The sequence below is a fragment of the Colias croceus genome, chromosome 6 (genome assembly GCF_905220415.1).
Source record: "Colias croceus chromosome 6, ilColCroc2.1".
NCBI lineage: Eukaryota > Metazoa > Arthropoda > Insecta > Lepidoptera > Pieridae > Colias > Colias croceus.
The window spans coordinates 4,308,608-4,325,188 of NC_059542.1; the positions used below are offsets into that span (position 1 = coordinate 4,308,608).

The following is a 16,581-nucleotide window of genomic DNA, read 5'->3' on the forward strand; positions in this document are numbered from 1 at the left end:
TAAGGCAGAACAACGTCTGCCCGGACAGGTAGTTAATTTATAAGTACTTAGTTTGAATTGAAATGCGTTAAGTAAGAATAGGTATTATTATAAATATAAAATAGGGAACAATAAATTTATAACCGCACCAAAAATCACATTCAAAGATCCGTCCTATACACGTCCTATAATATTACTTGCCTGTATTATTTAAACTGCTCTTTGTTCTGTTGCTCTGTGGATCCGTTATCAACGCTTAGATTACAATAAAAAAATTCGCCACTGTCAGCTGTCAATAATTGTCATTGGCATTGTGTATTGTTTATACCTACTTTATTATTACTCTGTGTTTATTATTTATTTATATTGAAAATATTCTTTACAATGTATGTAATCTTTTAGTTTTTACAATATTTATGTCGCGGTTATGTACTTTTTATGTACTTTAGAAACTGGGTAAATACTAAATCATGTTGTGGTTAGAGATTTTCCTTATTACTGTTTTACACTTTGATCTCATTCAAAATAAGGATAGTGGTTGTGGTTGTAATGTAAATCGTAATAAAGAGGAACGAGGATATAAAGATAGTGTATTTGGCGCCGGTTTTGATGAAAGTCAATGCAAAGTAAAACTCGACGAAGGTGTCGATAATGTCGAAAGAAATGACAGTGAAATGGTTTTAATTCCCGGTGGCACGTACCAGCTTGGCACTGATGATATAGTTATAGAAGGAGATAAAGAAGGTCCGAAAAGATTAATACAACTAAGCAGTTTCTATTTGGACAAATATGAAGTATCAAACAGGGAATTTAGTCACTTTACAAGATTAACTAATTATAAGACTGAAGCTGAAGTTTTTGGAGATAGTTTTGTGTTCACACTGTTTCTGAATAAAACATTTAAAGAGGAATTGAAAGACTATCGTGTGGCTCAAGCCCCCTGGTGGTATAAAGTAAATGGTGCTAATTGGAGGCATCCTAATGGACCCGATTCAGACATTTTTGGTATATGTTTTGATATTATTGAATGATTAATTGAATAAACATTCTCTTGACATATAAGGCATGTTATCATTCTATGTTTTTATTTAGCTAATTTTTAAACATTACAGATGCTATGGATCATCCAGTGATACATGTATCATGGAATGACGCTAAAGCATATTGTGCTTGGAAAGGTCAGAGATTGCCAACTGAGGCAGAATGGGAAGCTGCATGCCGTGGTGGACATAGAGATACTAAATATCCATGGGGTGATAAATTGTTTCCTAATAGAAAACACATGTAAGTGTTATTGTATGTACTTTTTCTAAATAGTATTTGAATGTTTGTCAATTTTGAATGTGTTTTTAACTTTTTACATAATAATGTCTAGTCTAGTAGTTTGTTTATATAATTAAAGCAAGGTCTGAAGCAGTGCACTTGCAAAATATCTTTTTAATAATATAGTAAGGGGCACCGGGCATATGAGTATGGTTTTAAAGCTTTATTGACTATATACATTTCATATAATATAAGGAGCAGTCTAGAATTATTTAACAGTTTTCCTGATTATGACTGAATTTTTTGTCAACATCCACTATTTTCCATTAAATAGCAGTATTATTGCATCTTTCAGGGCCAACATTTGGCAGGGTACATTTCCAAACTACAACTCTGAAAAGGATGGTTACATTGGCACTAACCCTGTTCATTTGTTCCCACAAAATGAGTTTGGGCTTCACAATATTGCTGGCAATGTTTGGGAGTGGACCAATAGTAATTGGACTCAAGATGATGTAATTTTTTTTCATAATTTTTAAAAACATTGCATATGGTAAACAAATAGACTCACAATCACACTCACAAATTGTCAAAGTAAAACTATACCTACGCGTCTAATAGGCAGAGTTTTTTTATGAGCATATTGTACAATCAAATTTCTACCTTCTTGCCATAAAGTAAGGTGTTAATTTGAATGAATGTTTCACATAGTACTACTTTGACATTTTTGACAACCTTTTAATATGTGATTGTGAGTTTAGTTGTCTATTAAATCATTGTATATTGAGATATAGAAATTTCTGATAATTTCAATGACTATTAAATTCAATTTCAGACCAAAGAAAAAGTGAAGAGGGGTGGTTCATATTTGTGTCACCATTCATACTGCTACAGATATAGATGTTCTGCACGTTCACACAATACCGATGACAGCTCTGCGGGAAATTTAGGTTTTAGGTGTGCTAGATCTGCATAATTTATATGAACAAAGCTAATAATATTGTGTATGAACAAAGCTAATGTATATTTATAGTATAGCTAATGCATTTATTTTGCTGTTTTTTTATTGTTATTTATATCAAACTCTGATCTGAGGTTTTATGATTGTGTGTAACATGTATTTTTAATTTTTATTGTATAATAATTTATAAGGTCAATGTGTATTGTACTTAAGGACTAGGTTTTGAACTTAATATGTAATAAAGAACAAAAGACACCTCGCTCATTATTATATAAGAGATTCTATGATGTACCTATGTTTTGTCTATTCTGTGTGTAACTTGTCTTCCAATTTATGAAATATACTATTGTATGAAAATATTAAAATGTTTTCTTTTAAAATAATTCTTGTTAAATTCTGACTCAGTATTCTCAGTATCAATTTTAAAAGTATACTTTATAATGTTTGATGATATTCTTAAATAAAAAAACTCCTTCCTCTAGGAAGTAATTTCCCTTTGGTAAGTGGTATCTTGATAGCATTGAGTATAATCTATTATCTATACTAATATTATAAAGCTGAAGAGTTTGTTTGTTTGAAAGCGCTAATCTTAGGAAGTACTGGTCCGATTTGAAAATTTCTTTCGGTGTTAGATAGCCCATTTATCGAGGAAAGCTATAGGCTATGTATCATCACGCTAATACGAACAGGAGCGGAGCACTGCGGGTGAAACCGCGGGGAACTGCTAGGATATTAGTAAACCTACATATTTATGTAGATAGATGAAGTGTTATGGGGAACATATGAAACGAGATATAATATTAAATAACATTTTACCCTTATAGTTTATTTGCATTTTTGTATAAAAAATTGCATTAATACATAAACCAAATTTATTATTACTATTGAAACAATTTTTATTTACAAAATGGCGGGCATAGCATTTACTGCTTTTTCAAGCAGAACTGCTTGGAGTACAAAAGCACCTTAATTTGGTAAGTACAAAACAAACGAAAGACAGAATACAAAATAAATGGCCTAATTGCTCAAACACTACAGATGTTTTAAAAAAATTAAGATATTAAATTAGAACAAACAATTTGAATTATTTAATTCAATCTACAGAGTGGCAATAATAAAAGGGCTCGCTGCCACGATTTAACTGCAAACTTGAATTTTTGAATACACCTTAATTTAATTGTTAACTAAATTGACTAAATAATTTTGTACCATATATGGTAAGTTACATGAATACTTAAGTTTGCAAATATCGAGACAGTTTTACAATATTTGGTATAAATAAAAAAATATATAAATTAAACAAAAATAAATAGCCAACACAACCTAAGACGTGTCACTACAAAAAACAAATTTATTGCATTGCAATAAAATTTAAAATCATGAAGTGATATTAAAATACTGTTTTTTCGTACGCATCTGTATAAGTAAACAAGAATTGTGAATATTTGGTATTTTCAATAAAACGGAAGTTTAAAGTTGCTGATTGGTTGTCTCTGCAGTTATTTAATATAATTCATATAAAAAGGTTAATTTACTTAGTTTGAACTAATTTTCTATAAATATTCACAAATCAAGGTTACAAGTAAGGAATATAGCTTTAGCTATAAGCGTACACACAGTAAATATTAAGTCTTGCCAAAATGCTTATTTGAGTATGTTTAAAATAGAAGATACAATTTGTTTCGAAACAAGTAATTATTAAATTCGTCTTTAATATATAATTAGAAATAATAATTATGTAATGCTTGTGCATATTATTCTATGTTTATAAAACATCACACACTCAAATAAACATTGGGCCTCTTCTTTATGCCTAAATAAAAAGTCTCATATACAAATTTTACAAGAAGAATTGAATGTTTAAATATATAATAATGAACTAATAAAAACTTCATTATAATTTGTAACATGAATTTATAATTTATATATTTAACATCTGAAACTAATAAATAATTTGTTCATATTTGATCAATCGATCTTACTAAATAATTGAATAATAATTGTTTTAACAATTTCATAGATGCCTTTTAACAAATATACAGATTTTAATATTATACACAGTTTTATAGAAATAATGTGATCTAATTTATACTACTACATTTCTTATTGGGACATTTTGGGTAACATGCAATTATAAAAAATAAGGTCAGTTATCGTTGATTGCAAATAATGTTTTTACATGTATATTTTTCTAATAAAATCATGATTCCCATATTCGATATTGCACATTTACATTACTCAATTTCTGAACAGTACAAACACGTCCTGTATTTATTATTTACTCTAATATAAGCACCCAAGACATTGATATAATAATATAATACATAATATAACAAGTCAAAACAAACTTCCAGAGGTAACTAAACCCTAAAAGCGATCGTATTAAAAGTACAAAAGGCTACGCTATCACGATACAAAATCTAGCTACAATTTGTATCGTAAAAATAAAATGTACACCACTGACACCGGCTATATACACTAGATAGATCACATTAGCACTAGACAACAGTCACCGCGTCGGTCGTGTCCGGGGCGCGAGGGCGCTGGGGCGCGGGGCGCTAGGGCGCAGGGCGCGGGGGCGCAGGGCGCGGGGCGCGGGGGCGCGGGAGACGGGGCTATGAATCACAGACTACGGAATGCTAGAACGTTCGGTGGCGGTGAACGTCAGTTGCCCGCCGGCAGCACGGTGCGGGCGCGCACGAGCCCGTTCGTGTGCCCGTTGCTGAAGCCGTTCTTGAGCGCGCCGTTCTTGTACGGCACTTCCTTGGCGTCGCTGATGTCCGTCGTCACTGGGGCGGGCGGCGGGGAGCGCGCGCGGACCTGTACAATGGTTGCATTTTAATAATAATAATATAGTTTTAGCTTGTGTTTTCTGCTTTTCCCCTATCACTGAGGGGTAAGAAAAAGAGATGTAGTTCTATACTCAGACCTACCCGATTTCATAATTTTTCTGAAATTTCATGAGAATTTTATATAATAGATTAGGTGCAAACTGCATATGACTATTACATATCTATATATACATATCTTTACTTGTATTTTTTAAATGTTTTCGTTTAATCTAAAAATCGGAACAAATATATATGTATTGGTATTATATTTAAATTTCTAATTGAACTATGTATATTTATTTCTTATTTAAATATGAATATGTATTTTACTTTTTTGGATACTATGTAAGTAATTAGAAAAAAAGGAAACAATGACGAACTCGATTATAAACATTATTAAAACAGCATTTTTTAAGAAAAAAAGTAACTTTTTTATAATACTACCTACTTACTATTAAAAGAATATTACCTTTGGTTTCGAATAGGACTGGTTGTAGAAATCTTTGAAAAGGAAGAAGAACATAACGGCATGCATGCCGATCCACCAAACGAACGCTCTCGGGTAGTCGCACTCAATGAACAGCAGTTGGAACGCGTGCACCATGATACCGATGAATTGCACCTGGAATATTAACATTAAGGTACAATAAACGAAACAAAAAAAGAGTGCGCTGAGCACGTGTCAGAAGTGAAACTTCTTCGGCAAGATTAAAACGTCGCCTTGCTCCATGACGTGGCGGTATTGACATGATGCGAGTTTGAAACTTTATTCTCAACGCGACTAAGAAGAAGATCAAAAAGTTTCACTTCATAAAAGCCTTCTTTTAAAAGTACTTTTGAATCGTTATAATGTAGATTTTCTATTTACCATTGGTATAAACTGTAGACACACTCACGCTCAAAAATTGCCCGAAGCAAAACTCTGTCTACGAGTGGGCAGAGTTTTCTAGTTGGCATAACAAATAGACCTTGAACACTATTGCTACGAAATAAGGTGTTAATTCGAATGAATATGTTTACATTTTAAAAGGCGATTGTGAGTCTAGTTGTTTCTAAATGATGGTTAATTATTTTATCTAGTAAATTTGTCGAATTTAATATAATGAATCATCAATGTGAATGAGCATAAAAAGTCTTATTGTTAAATTAATACTGTCAATGCGCTAAATGTTATTCAAACCCGTTCTGCTGTTTTTGTGCAAATGGGGAAGAATGATAAAACTTGTTATCATTGTTTAATGTATTTAATTTGCATTTATTTTCATTGTTTGTTTTTATTCGTGTGTAATTTTTTAACGGTAACATTAATCATATTTTTGTCGCTATAAAAAACTCACCATTTGTAGAGTTGTTAAATACTTCTTCCACCACAAGTATTTCTTCATGTGTGGGCCCATAGCGGCCATCATGTAGTACGTATACATAATGATGTGCACAAATGTGTTCAGAAGACCGAAGAATGTGGAGTGACCTCCCGGAGTGAACTTTACGCCGAACCATACGGACATGGGCATCACTCCGTGGTGGATCACGTGAAGGGTAGATACATGATCGAATTTCTTTCTTAGTACAAAGAAGATCTGTAATGTAAGGAGTAAGAAAACGTATGAATACAGGGAAATAATAACGGTCACGGTAAACTTCGTATTAACTTAATTTTTTCCGCTATCATAAGAAGAAACTCAGTAAAAGATGGTTGAATTAAGTTTTAAGAACATAATATGTAATATTACTTTCCCGTATCATTTTCAGAGTTCCGTACGTCAAAAGGGATAAAACGAAAACCTTATAGGATCACTGTGATTAATATTTAAATATTTTTTTTCTGGAATATTGATTACATTCTCAACTCAAATATCAATTAAGTTAAAAATGTTGTTAAGAATTGGAAAAATATTTTATTTAAATTAAAACTTTATATTCAAAATAAAAAAACGCTCTTAATTGGTATACCGGGAAATAAACAAACCAAAACAAGGAAGTTATGCAGAACAGGTAGTTTAATTATAAAATATGTATAAAGCGTTGTATCATTAAATTTTATCATTTTTACAATTCAAATGTAAAAATTATAGCACCTTGAAATTATTTTCGTGATGTATTGTTCTTTTGATTAGTTATTAAAACATTTTACTGTACCTAATATAATTTTTATGAATAAAACTTTACAATAAACGTGAGCGAGATTGTAAGAAGATAATATTTATATTACAAGTAATTAAATACGTACCGTATCAAAGAATTCTGTGAATTTTGAAAAGTAGTACCACCAACATGCGTGAACCATCTGAAAATTTAATACATACTTCTTAAAATGTCCAACGCTAATTTATTTTTTCTTTTTGTAAAACAATTGAATTTGGATACACTTGTTAAGGAATTTCATGCAAATTATTATAGGATTCAAAATCGATGATTTACGAAAATGGAAAAAACTAAATACAAAATTCTTTAGTCTTTTATTTTTAAATAACGCGTAAAATTAAACACATGAAAAAACTAAATTACATTAGAGAAAATATATATTTAATCGTCTAAAGTTTAATATTAAGGTAAAGTTTCGAAATCTTATAAGAGTATTTTTATTTCTATTATTAAGCCATTTTAACCCAAAATTAATCACTTCACCTTTTCCCAAGGCATAATGTGGCACATAGCTTAATAATTTAATCGCATGTAAAATGGCTAGCATGTTTTTTTATTAATTAAGCTTATCTGAGTATTTATGAATTGGCTACCACCGCGTCGAATGTATGAAGCTTATCTTAATGGATATGAAATCGTGCAGTGATTATTATATATACGCAATGCATTAATTATTATAATGACAGTTAGAACATTCAAAGTACAGCGATAAGTTAAACATTTGAACACAACATTCGAGAGGCTGCACTGATTCGTAGTACCTAAACGTTTTCAAGGTGGTGTTGACTAAGAAACGTCGTCGTTTATTTTTGTTAGACACTGTGATCAAAGTTCAGTTTTACAAGCGAACTACGATGGAACATTCGGGTGAGAACAACAAGGATTCTATGGGTGGTATTAATTCGTTGGATAGTGTAAATACGGTAGAATTAATAATTCACCCTCATTGTTTGTGGATGTTTGGAGTGGTCGACCGGCTGACAGTGAAAGTTATACCTGCCTGTGAACCAGCCCGCGGCCCCGATCTGAAACAATATGCCGACACCTGACCCTGTGTTATTTGTTTTTGCATAGCATGTGGTCGCACGGCGCTACGACCGGTTAATCACCAGCTGCCATATCTGGTGTATTTGTCAGTTTCTATCATCCAAATATAATACAGGTAAGATTTGTACAATTTGCAGGATCCATGCAGGCCAGTTGAACTCAACGGTCATAGTTACGTCATTAGCATAGTACCAATGAGGTATATGCTTATAAGAAAAGCAATATCCGAATCAAAAATTACTACATAATGATACTCATTTCAAGTGATCGTTACAAAAGTGTGTAATTTTATCAGCGATAAAATTTCTTTAAAATGTCTTATCATAAATCGGCCACTAAATGGGTCAAAGATATGATAAGCGAAAAATGTGTATCAACTGGCTACATTGACCCTTGGTGTTAGTAAATAATATAAATTAAATAATAAGTTATAATATATCTGTACAATAGTAACTTAAATAGTAAATATATATCATCGTTGCACATATACCGCTGCGATCGTATTTACAGGTCCTGAAATGATCAATGTATATTTACAGTGATGTTAGTTTATATTGTTGGCAATGCAGGCATACGGCGTCTTCTCTGAACTTACTCTATTGGCTATAGGATTGTCAGTGTAGTCCACTGGCTGGCATCGAAAGCTGTAATGATTCAGCCAACCTCCCATCAAGCTCTGGGCACATTATTTTAAATTTTGATAAAGAACTTAAATTTGCTATAAACTAACCTAGCCGTAAAGAAAACTTACAAAACTAATTAGTATTAAAAATAAACACAAGAACATTTCAAGCATACTAATAGGTCTGTAAAATATTAATAATAAGTTTTCTACAAAAGATGTGAATGGAAACTCTATAGGGTGCAACATGCACGGGTAGTTAATAAAACCAAAATATTTCATAGCAATTAGTGATTTAAAAGGAAACTGGTTTAGTTTTTAAAACTTCAAGATAGAAAATTTAGTAATTGGTACATACATGATTTAATTATGGAAGGCTTTACCATTGTGAATTTAATTTTAATGTACATTTCTTTTTTAATTTAACAAGTTTAAATTGTGATTACATTAAAAATGTATTAATTGTTATAAAATTATTTAAATGAAATATAATATAGACTCCAAATAGGAAAATGTAATTTGTATCTTTCATCATGTAATTTTTAATGGAAAATAAACAAATGTTACATATATGTAAACTAGGAAGAAGGATCAATTAAATTTTAACTAGGTCATATTTTAATAATTCTCCTTTTTTTTCGTTATAGCTATACTTGCAGTATTATAAGTGTTTAGAGCCAAATCTAGCTTTAATAATACCTACAAATATTGCATCAAAGCTGTCTTTAAAAATAACTAGCCTTATAACTCATTAGTTATAAAAACAAGTATTCCATACCTTTGTGATTGCTAATCAAAACAATAGAATAAATTAAACATGGATAAAGGGGTTCCTAGAAAAGTAGAATATTCATATCACATCAATTACATTCATTTAATACTAACTACGATTATAAACTGGAAAATAAGAACACATAAAAATAAATCATTTTTTTACTGAATTCTTCATATTTAAATACTAGGTCACTACACAATTTCTATTAAACAAAAATCATGTTTCATTATAGAAATGATTGCTTGTAAAAAATATAAAAAAACTAAAAAATATATTAGGTACACCTATTTATTACACCCTTATGGTATAAAAGAGGCAAATAATGAACAGAAATATTTATTTATTTATAGGACATATAATATAGTGATTAGTGACCCAGTATGTTTTTGATGAAGTATTTCATAAAAATAGCTTAGGTATGAATTACGAGAATTATTTAAAATACAATGGTGTTTTTCTTACCTCATAGAATAGCCACATGCTGAATATCACTTGTGAGAAATTATAAATTATTAATAAATTTTGTAATTCATAGGGTTTTCTGTTTTCCATAAACTTTGGGCCTATAACCTGAAATGCATAAAAGGGTTTATGTGACTCAATGTACTTACATTTATCTAATTATATCAGAATACTAGTGTATAAGCATTTAACCATATGTTTAGCCCTAATGTACTAGAAGCAAGCAAAAAATTTGAAGGTAGAGCGAAAATAACAGAAGTAATGTTTTATTCTCTCAGTAGTTTATAATAATATAACTCATAAAATTCTGTTGATAATAATTAATAACTATACTTATCAAAATTTGCTTTTCTATGACTGAAGGAATTAACTTATTATCAACAATATTTACATGTTTTTCAAATGTTATATTATGTACATAATTATATATATGCTTTTATTGGAGTTATTTTAACATAATAATATTTTTTTGGATAGACAATTTATCTTGTAAGATAATGCATAAATATTTAAAATAATTGTTTTGTGCATAATGTAATTACCTTGACTAGATAAACATAACTAAGACATATTATTAACGTAGGAAATGGTGAACTCATCAGGAACCATGGATTTGTCCGTGGATCTGAAATGTATAAGAATTAATTAAATATTATTTACACATTTTAATATGTACACATGTTCAAATCTAAATGAACTTTTTATTTATACTTACAAGAATCTAATATAAATTTTATGGTAAGATTAAGCACACTTACTGAGGTGTTTACATTTGAATGCTTATCTATGTATTGGATTATAATATATACTATAAATATTTTATTTTTAACAAGTAAATAATATATTGAGTGGTATTAAAAGTATTTAATTTAAGTATAAATCTTACCTCCATATTTATTCATATAATGGTGCATATCATTGATATATTGTAGCACTAGTGCCATTGTGACGGTTTCTGAAAGTCGAATTTGACCATTAGTTGCTGAATTTAAATTTAATTTATTTCAAGGCAGGATGAGATAACAACAGCAAAGTACATATTGTCTCGTTTAGCACTTCATAATAAATGACACAAGATTAGTGATTACACACACAACACGATCTAGGTAGTTTCAGTACTCCTTATAAATCCCAGTTCTCCATTAATGACAATAAGTATGACTTTAATTTATGAAAACTCGTAACGAGATAAAATTTGGTAGACTAGATTACACATTTTACATCACTATCTACCTTTTACATGTTCTTACTCAATAGGTTAGTCACAAACTGAAACTGGCAAGTCGCAAGTCGCAACTGTTTTATATTAAGTGACAAACAGCTGCAATAGATGGCGTAAGAGACAAGATTATATGCAGCGTTCTGAATTCTGATTGTTCAAAAATAGATTTCACATTCATATTATTATGAGTATGTAACGACTTAATTTAACGTAAACGGTGTTAACACATCGTCTATATAAAGAAGAAAAGATTTTAAATATGCAGGGAGTTAAAAAGTAATTTAATTTGATATGTAATACGAATTTTTGTGTTTTTTAATTAAACAGTGTGTTTTTTATAATTGATTACTTAACAAATTAAAGAAAAAGATAAAAATAATATATAAATGAGTTTTTAATAATATTTTTAAAATTATCTGACTACCTCCCTTTCTAAGCGATTCGATTCGGTGTCATTTTGTGACGTCCTAGGTATGTATTAATCTAATCCTGATCTAAACGAATTAATGATCCGAGAGAAATGACGTTATAATCGTTTGATGTAAAAATATTATACTAAGAAATGCAAGAAATCGTAATTCGTATTTTCAAATGACATTTGACACGAAATTGACACATGGAAGCCATTGGATTTCCAATTCTGGCAACCCTTATTTAGAAAATAATTCGACAGTGTATTATTCATATTCACTTTCTAAGGTAGGTAAGGTACATAATATTAGTAAAATTTCGCATAATATTATCGTCTATCCATATCGCAGATTAACCGGAACAAAGTCGGAGAGTTAATCGCACATTCCACATTTGTCGGCAACACGCATGGGCGCGGTGCAGTCGCGCGCTTCTTCACTTATTTTACGGAAGAATGAATGCATATAATATTATTATCTTTAGTATCAAATCAAAAAAGAAACAAGTCATATATATGTGTACTTTTATTTATTGTATAGGGTGACATGAATGATCACATGAATTTGGCGCATTTAACTTAGATCACTAATGCTTAAATTTAATATGTATGTATAAAAAATGTTAACTTACTTTATCGGGCGTTTATTATTAATTTTCCAGGTTGGCGCTTTTATCTGAAATCAAAATGAAATGTCAGTTATGAGAATTTAATTTTATTTTTAAGATTTAATGCGAGATTGTTGGAGGTCATTATATTTAAGGGCAAGATCAGGTTAGTGACCTAACTACTACGGTCAACTACCGTCCTTCTCAAAGTTTTGAAGGGAAGTATTTAGCATACAGTACCTATAAGTTTTACAGTTCGACGTACGTATAGGGTTATAAATTTATTTATTTATTATTATTATGGTAATAAAATACAACTAAAAATAGCCAGACATCAATTCAATAAATTACTTTTTTAAAACACTGGTATTTTGCGGTAGTACAACACAATGAAGTAAGAAATGTTTTTTTTTTTATCAATATTCAACAGCTGTTGAACTGCATTATAACTTTAATATATAATTATTATGTCTCGATCACAATTCTCGTGATTAAAAAAGTAGGTATAATTATGTACTAGGTAAGTAACTATTAAATGACCTTATATTGGATTCGCTTGCCGGAAAGTAAAAATAACTTGCCTACGTAAAAGATTCATGGCTAAAAATTATGTAGGAGTGACCAGTGGCCACGAAATGAGGTATTTCATCGATTTAAATCATTCATAATTATTGATGTCAGGGTCTTTTTTAATAGATTTTTATATTGATGTACTATAAAGTAAAAGTTTATTTGTTTTATGTGAATACGTTGGCTAAAAACGCGAGCAGTTAATGGGTTTAATGTTTTTGGTTTAACATTATAGGCGTTATCATCTTATCCTTACTTACGTTACAAGAATTGATTTTTCCTAGTATACAAGTAACCGATGAATGTTGAGCATTGCTAGGTATCATAACTTCCTTGGTAGCAGTTTACAAATATAATTAGTACGGCACAAGAGCCTTGATAACAAACGATGACGTTACTCATTGTTTCCTAAGTAACTATGATCTCGATGGTCAATGCTGTACAATTATGACTGACTATAAATAGGACACATTCACTACAAGTTGCTATCGCAGATTCTTTCTCTTTTAAAAGTACATAAAACTATGCATAATATATAGATTATAGGTACTAGATATATTTCGAATCTGTACATAATTTCAAAGACTTTGATTCTTAATTTTTTCGCTTCTTAATCATACATCTATACAAGCCTGTGATACAAGCCTAAGAAATTATGACTTATTGTTATCAGTTACTGAAACATGTATTGTAACAAAATCAACCATACAAACTTGTTTCATGTGTATTTGGTAGGTATATATTATATATTTGTCTATTTTATAAAATTATCACCACTACTACTACTATAAAGTTACCACCTTGAACAGTGAGACAAGAATGATCGCAACACCTGTACCTACATTCAATGAGCGTCAAAAATATAAAGGTGATATTAATATAACTAACCAATGTATTTCTTAAATGCTAATCAAACTAATTTTGTTGGTCTCTACCATATGTCATCTTAAAATTCTCTATTGACCTACTTTACTCAGCAGCTAGGATCATATGATAAGGTGTGCATTTACGTAGACTAATACGTCATGATAAGAGATAAAGTTTATAAATAGGTATATCATTTTAAAGACGTATAGATTTATGTAGAGTCATTATTTATTACAACATAATTCATTTAATTTTAATAAGATTTAAATACGCTCTATATCATTTTACTTTAATAATACGTTCCTAATAATAATATTTGCATTGTGTTGGCACGTGTCCATAATATTATTAATGAACGTACAAGTAAAAGTAGTCTTAAATAATGGTATATAATGAGCCAACAAACCCAGTTAACATACAACTGCTGTTACTTTCATATGGTTTGATATAATTTTACAAGTCCTTATCGAGTACGAAACTCGGCTATCGGATAAACAGTTGAGATACGTGCTACAGACGATCGAATACTTCATTTATTTGAGCGTACGTTTTTTCACGTCTTGCTTGTCAGCACGTAACCACGTTCATTTCTTTCATGCTACCTACTCATATCACCAGCTATGTTATGTTTGTATTTGATCATTAGATAGCACGGCTTATAAACGATTACCAAAATTGATTAATACCAATACTTCTTTGAAACATGACTCGATGTAAGTAGGTTTATTTGTTAAAAAATTTTAAGATATTACTAGGTATGTACTAGGTATTTCTGAATCGTATGAGGTACCTAAATATTCCTATTTTTAGGGCGGTGATATTGATTCAATTTAATTTAGTTGACTCTGCTTTTGAAATAATTATATCAGGGTTATATTATATATATTCAAAAATTGTATTAGCGTGGAGAGCCTTAAAACTAGAACCACATTAGAAGGCCACGTTGGATCGAATGTATTCGCAAAGATAAATTATTCGAGCCTACTATGCATGAGTTATCGTACATATTATATATATTACTGATGATAAAGTGAAATCATTTGCCGTGGTTGTTCTGTAAGTGGGTTATGACGTAATAAGAATGCGAGTGCAATTGCGACACCCATCAACCTAGCGCGCTCTAAATGACACCCGATTATAATTTTGCATATATGCATCTGGATTAATATACATACTTAGGGGTGGTCTATGCATATGTTGAGAGATAATTAAAAAAATCTATTTTTATTGTCAGTTTAGTAATCGAAAAGTGGGCCATTGGCTGCACGTCGTCTTACGTAATGTTGTGGAACCGAACGCGGCTGCTTTTGCTGCACCGAGAACTCCTTGAATATGCAAGATCACAGTTTTAAGGCTACAAAAGTTTACATGAAACTGGTTTTAGAATTTAGAACAACTTGCACATCGATGTGCAACGAACTTTTCTTGCATAAATATTGTATATTTTGGTAATGCAATGTGAGCCTAACATAATAAATTTAAATTAATGAGTTATCGATATTAGACTATTTTAACGTTAAAATTACCTACAACCCCTTTAATTATATCCTTTGAAAATATTTTATTACTTTTAATCTATATTTTGTTAGGAATTTTAAAATAAAATTACCATGTAGTTTCAAATTTTCAAAATATATTTTGTTCTCAATTTGACTTGCAGTGTGCCGTAATCGAATCTTTTATTTTGCTTTTTATTTTGAATTGAATTAATGAATTGAGTGAACACATCAGGGCTTGAACGTGACTTTACTGTTTTGCATGAGAACATAAAACTCTATAAAACTAAATAAATATACAAAACTCGAAGAGAATAAAAAATGTCAATGTCAATTTTCTATTGAAATATATATCGACCTCATCTTTGTATTATTTATGCAAATGTAGAGCTCGTGTGTTTTAATGTATTTTTCTTGTATTTATTATATTTAACTGCATTCCACATTATTTCCAAATAATTATTGTGTGTTTTGAAAATGTAACTAAGAATAAACAAATATGGTTAAAGAATACAGATAGGCATTTCTTTTAGGAATGTCTACTGGTATCTGGGACGCAAATAAATAATTTGCCTTTTTCTCAATCTCAAATTTACGAGAACGCTCTGTTACTGTATAACCTAAATAATTATTTGTATACTATATATGGTCGGTCTTAATGTTTTTTATGAAATTAAACAATCATTCATAAAACGCAAGGTCGTAGTTTCACCTTATGTAATCAACCTTATGTATAATATAGTTGACAACAATGACAATGCAATTAAAATAATCTCACAGACAAGCATTAGTTAGTCAACAATTCATTAATTGGTAGATATGAATCAAATATTTAATTAAACAAATCTTCTATAAATTGTAGTAGGCAGGTATTTCACATTGTGTTGCAGATTATTAATTATAATCTAAATACCTAATTATTCAAATATTTATAATATTTGAAATGTTAACTATCAATTTGAATAAAACAGTGAATTCAAATATTTTAAAGAATAGAAACGAAGCGCTCATAGGGCTTGAATCACATGCTGATTTATAGAAAACAAACTGCCAAAAATTTGGTATGCTTTGTTGTAGTAGATACTTAAGTGAGCATAAAAGTATGATCAAAAGGCATTTACAGTCACATCACATCTGTTTTACATCACCGTGAAATTAGACCCATCAAAGATCGACTATAAAATTTACAATGTATCAGTATCTGGCGGATTTATATTTTACGTGATGTGATAATTGCCTCTACAAGATGTGCCTTATCTCGCTTTTCATGACACTCTTTGTCTTTTTACAAATTAGCTTGGTTATTATAGTACAGAGTACCTAC

At 30.2% G+C, this 16,581-nt stretch overlaps 2 protein-coding genes across 6 annotated transcripts in view; one reads left to right on the top strand and one right to left on the bottom strand.

Annotated features, from left to right (window-relative positions):
• Positions 1-334: 334 nt before the first annotated feature.
• Positions 335-2,562, top strand: LOC123692870 (formylglycine-generating enzyme). The gene is made up of 4 exons (XM_045637679.1): positions 335-984; positions 1,092-1,263; positions 1,598-1,757; positions 2,078-2,562. Exons 1-4 carry the CDS (start codon positions 450-452, stop codon positions 2,216-2,218), a joined length of 1,008 nt encoding a protein of 335 aa, XP_045493635.1. The 5' UTR covers positions 335-449; the 3' UTR covers positions 2,219-2,562.
• Positions 2,563-4,161: 1,599 nt separating this feature from the next.
• The window catches only part of LOC123692871 (elongation of very long chain fatty acids protein AAEL008004), a 36,416-nt gene continuing 23,996 nt past the window's right edge, over positions 4,162-16,581 (bottom strand). For 2 of the 5 annotated variants that reach the window (XM_045637682.1, XM_045637681.1), the window contains exons 2-10: positions 12,349-12,392; positions 10,972-11,040; positions 10,628-10,710; positions 10,086-10,193; positions 8,121-8,204; positions 7,265-7,321; positions 6,372-6,614; positions 5,504-5,656; positions 4,162-5,023 (exon numbers count right to left, since the gene is read on the bottom strand). In XM_045637682.1, the coding sequence (XP_045493638.1) occupies positions 4,868-5,023; positions 5,504-5,656; positions 6,372-6,614; positions 7,265-7,321; positions 8,121-8,204; positions 10,086-10,193; positions 10,628-10,710; positions 10,972-11,029 (942 nt within the window). In that variant the 5' untranslated portion in view covers positions 11,030-11,040; positions 12,349-12,392 and the 3' untranslated portion in view covers positions 4,162-4,867. The other 3 variants (XM_045637685.1, XM_045637683.1, XM_045637684.1) reach the window with 3 other exon arrangements.

Bases quoted from the DNA above. Each gene is read 5' to 3' on its own strand.
- LOC123692870 (XM_045637679.1), top strand. From the start codon at position 450: ATGTTGTGGTTAGAGATTTTCCTTATTACTGTTTTACACTTTGATCTC. The intron at 985-1,091 runs GTATATGTTTTG...TAAACATTACAG, and splicing joins ACCCGATTCAGACATTTTTG to ATGCTATGGATCATCCAGTG. The intron at 1,264-1,597 runs GTAAGTGTTATT...TGCATCTTTCAG, and splicing joins TTTCCTAATAGAAAACACAT to GGCCAACATTTGGCAGGGTA.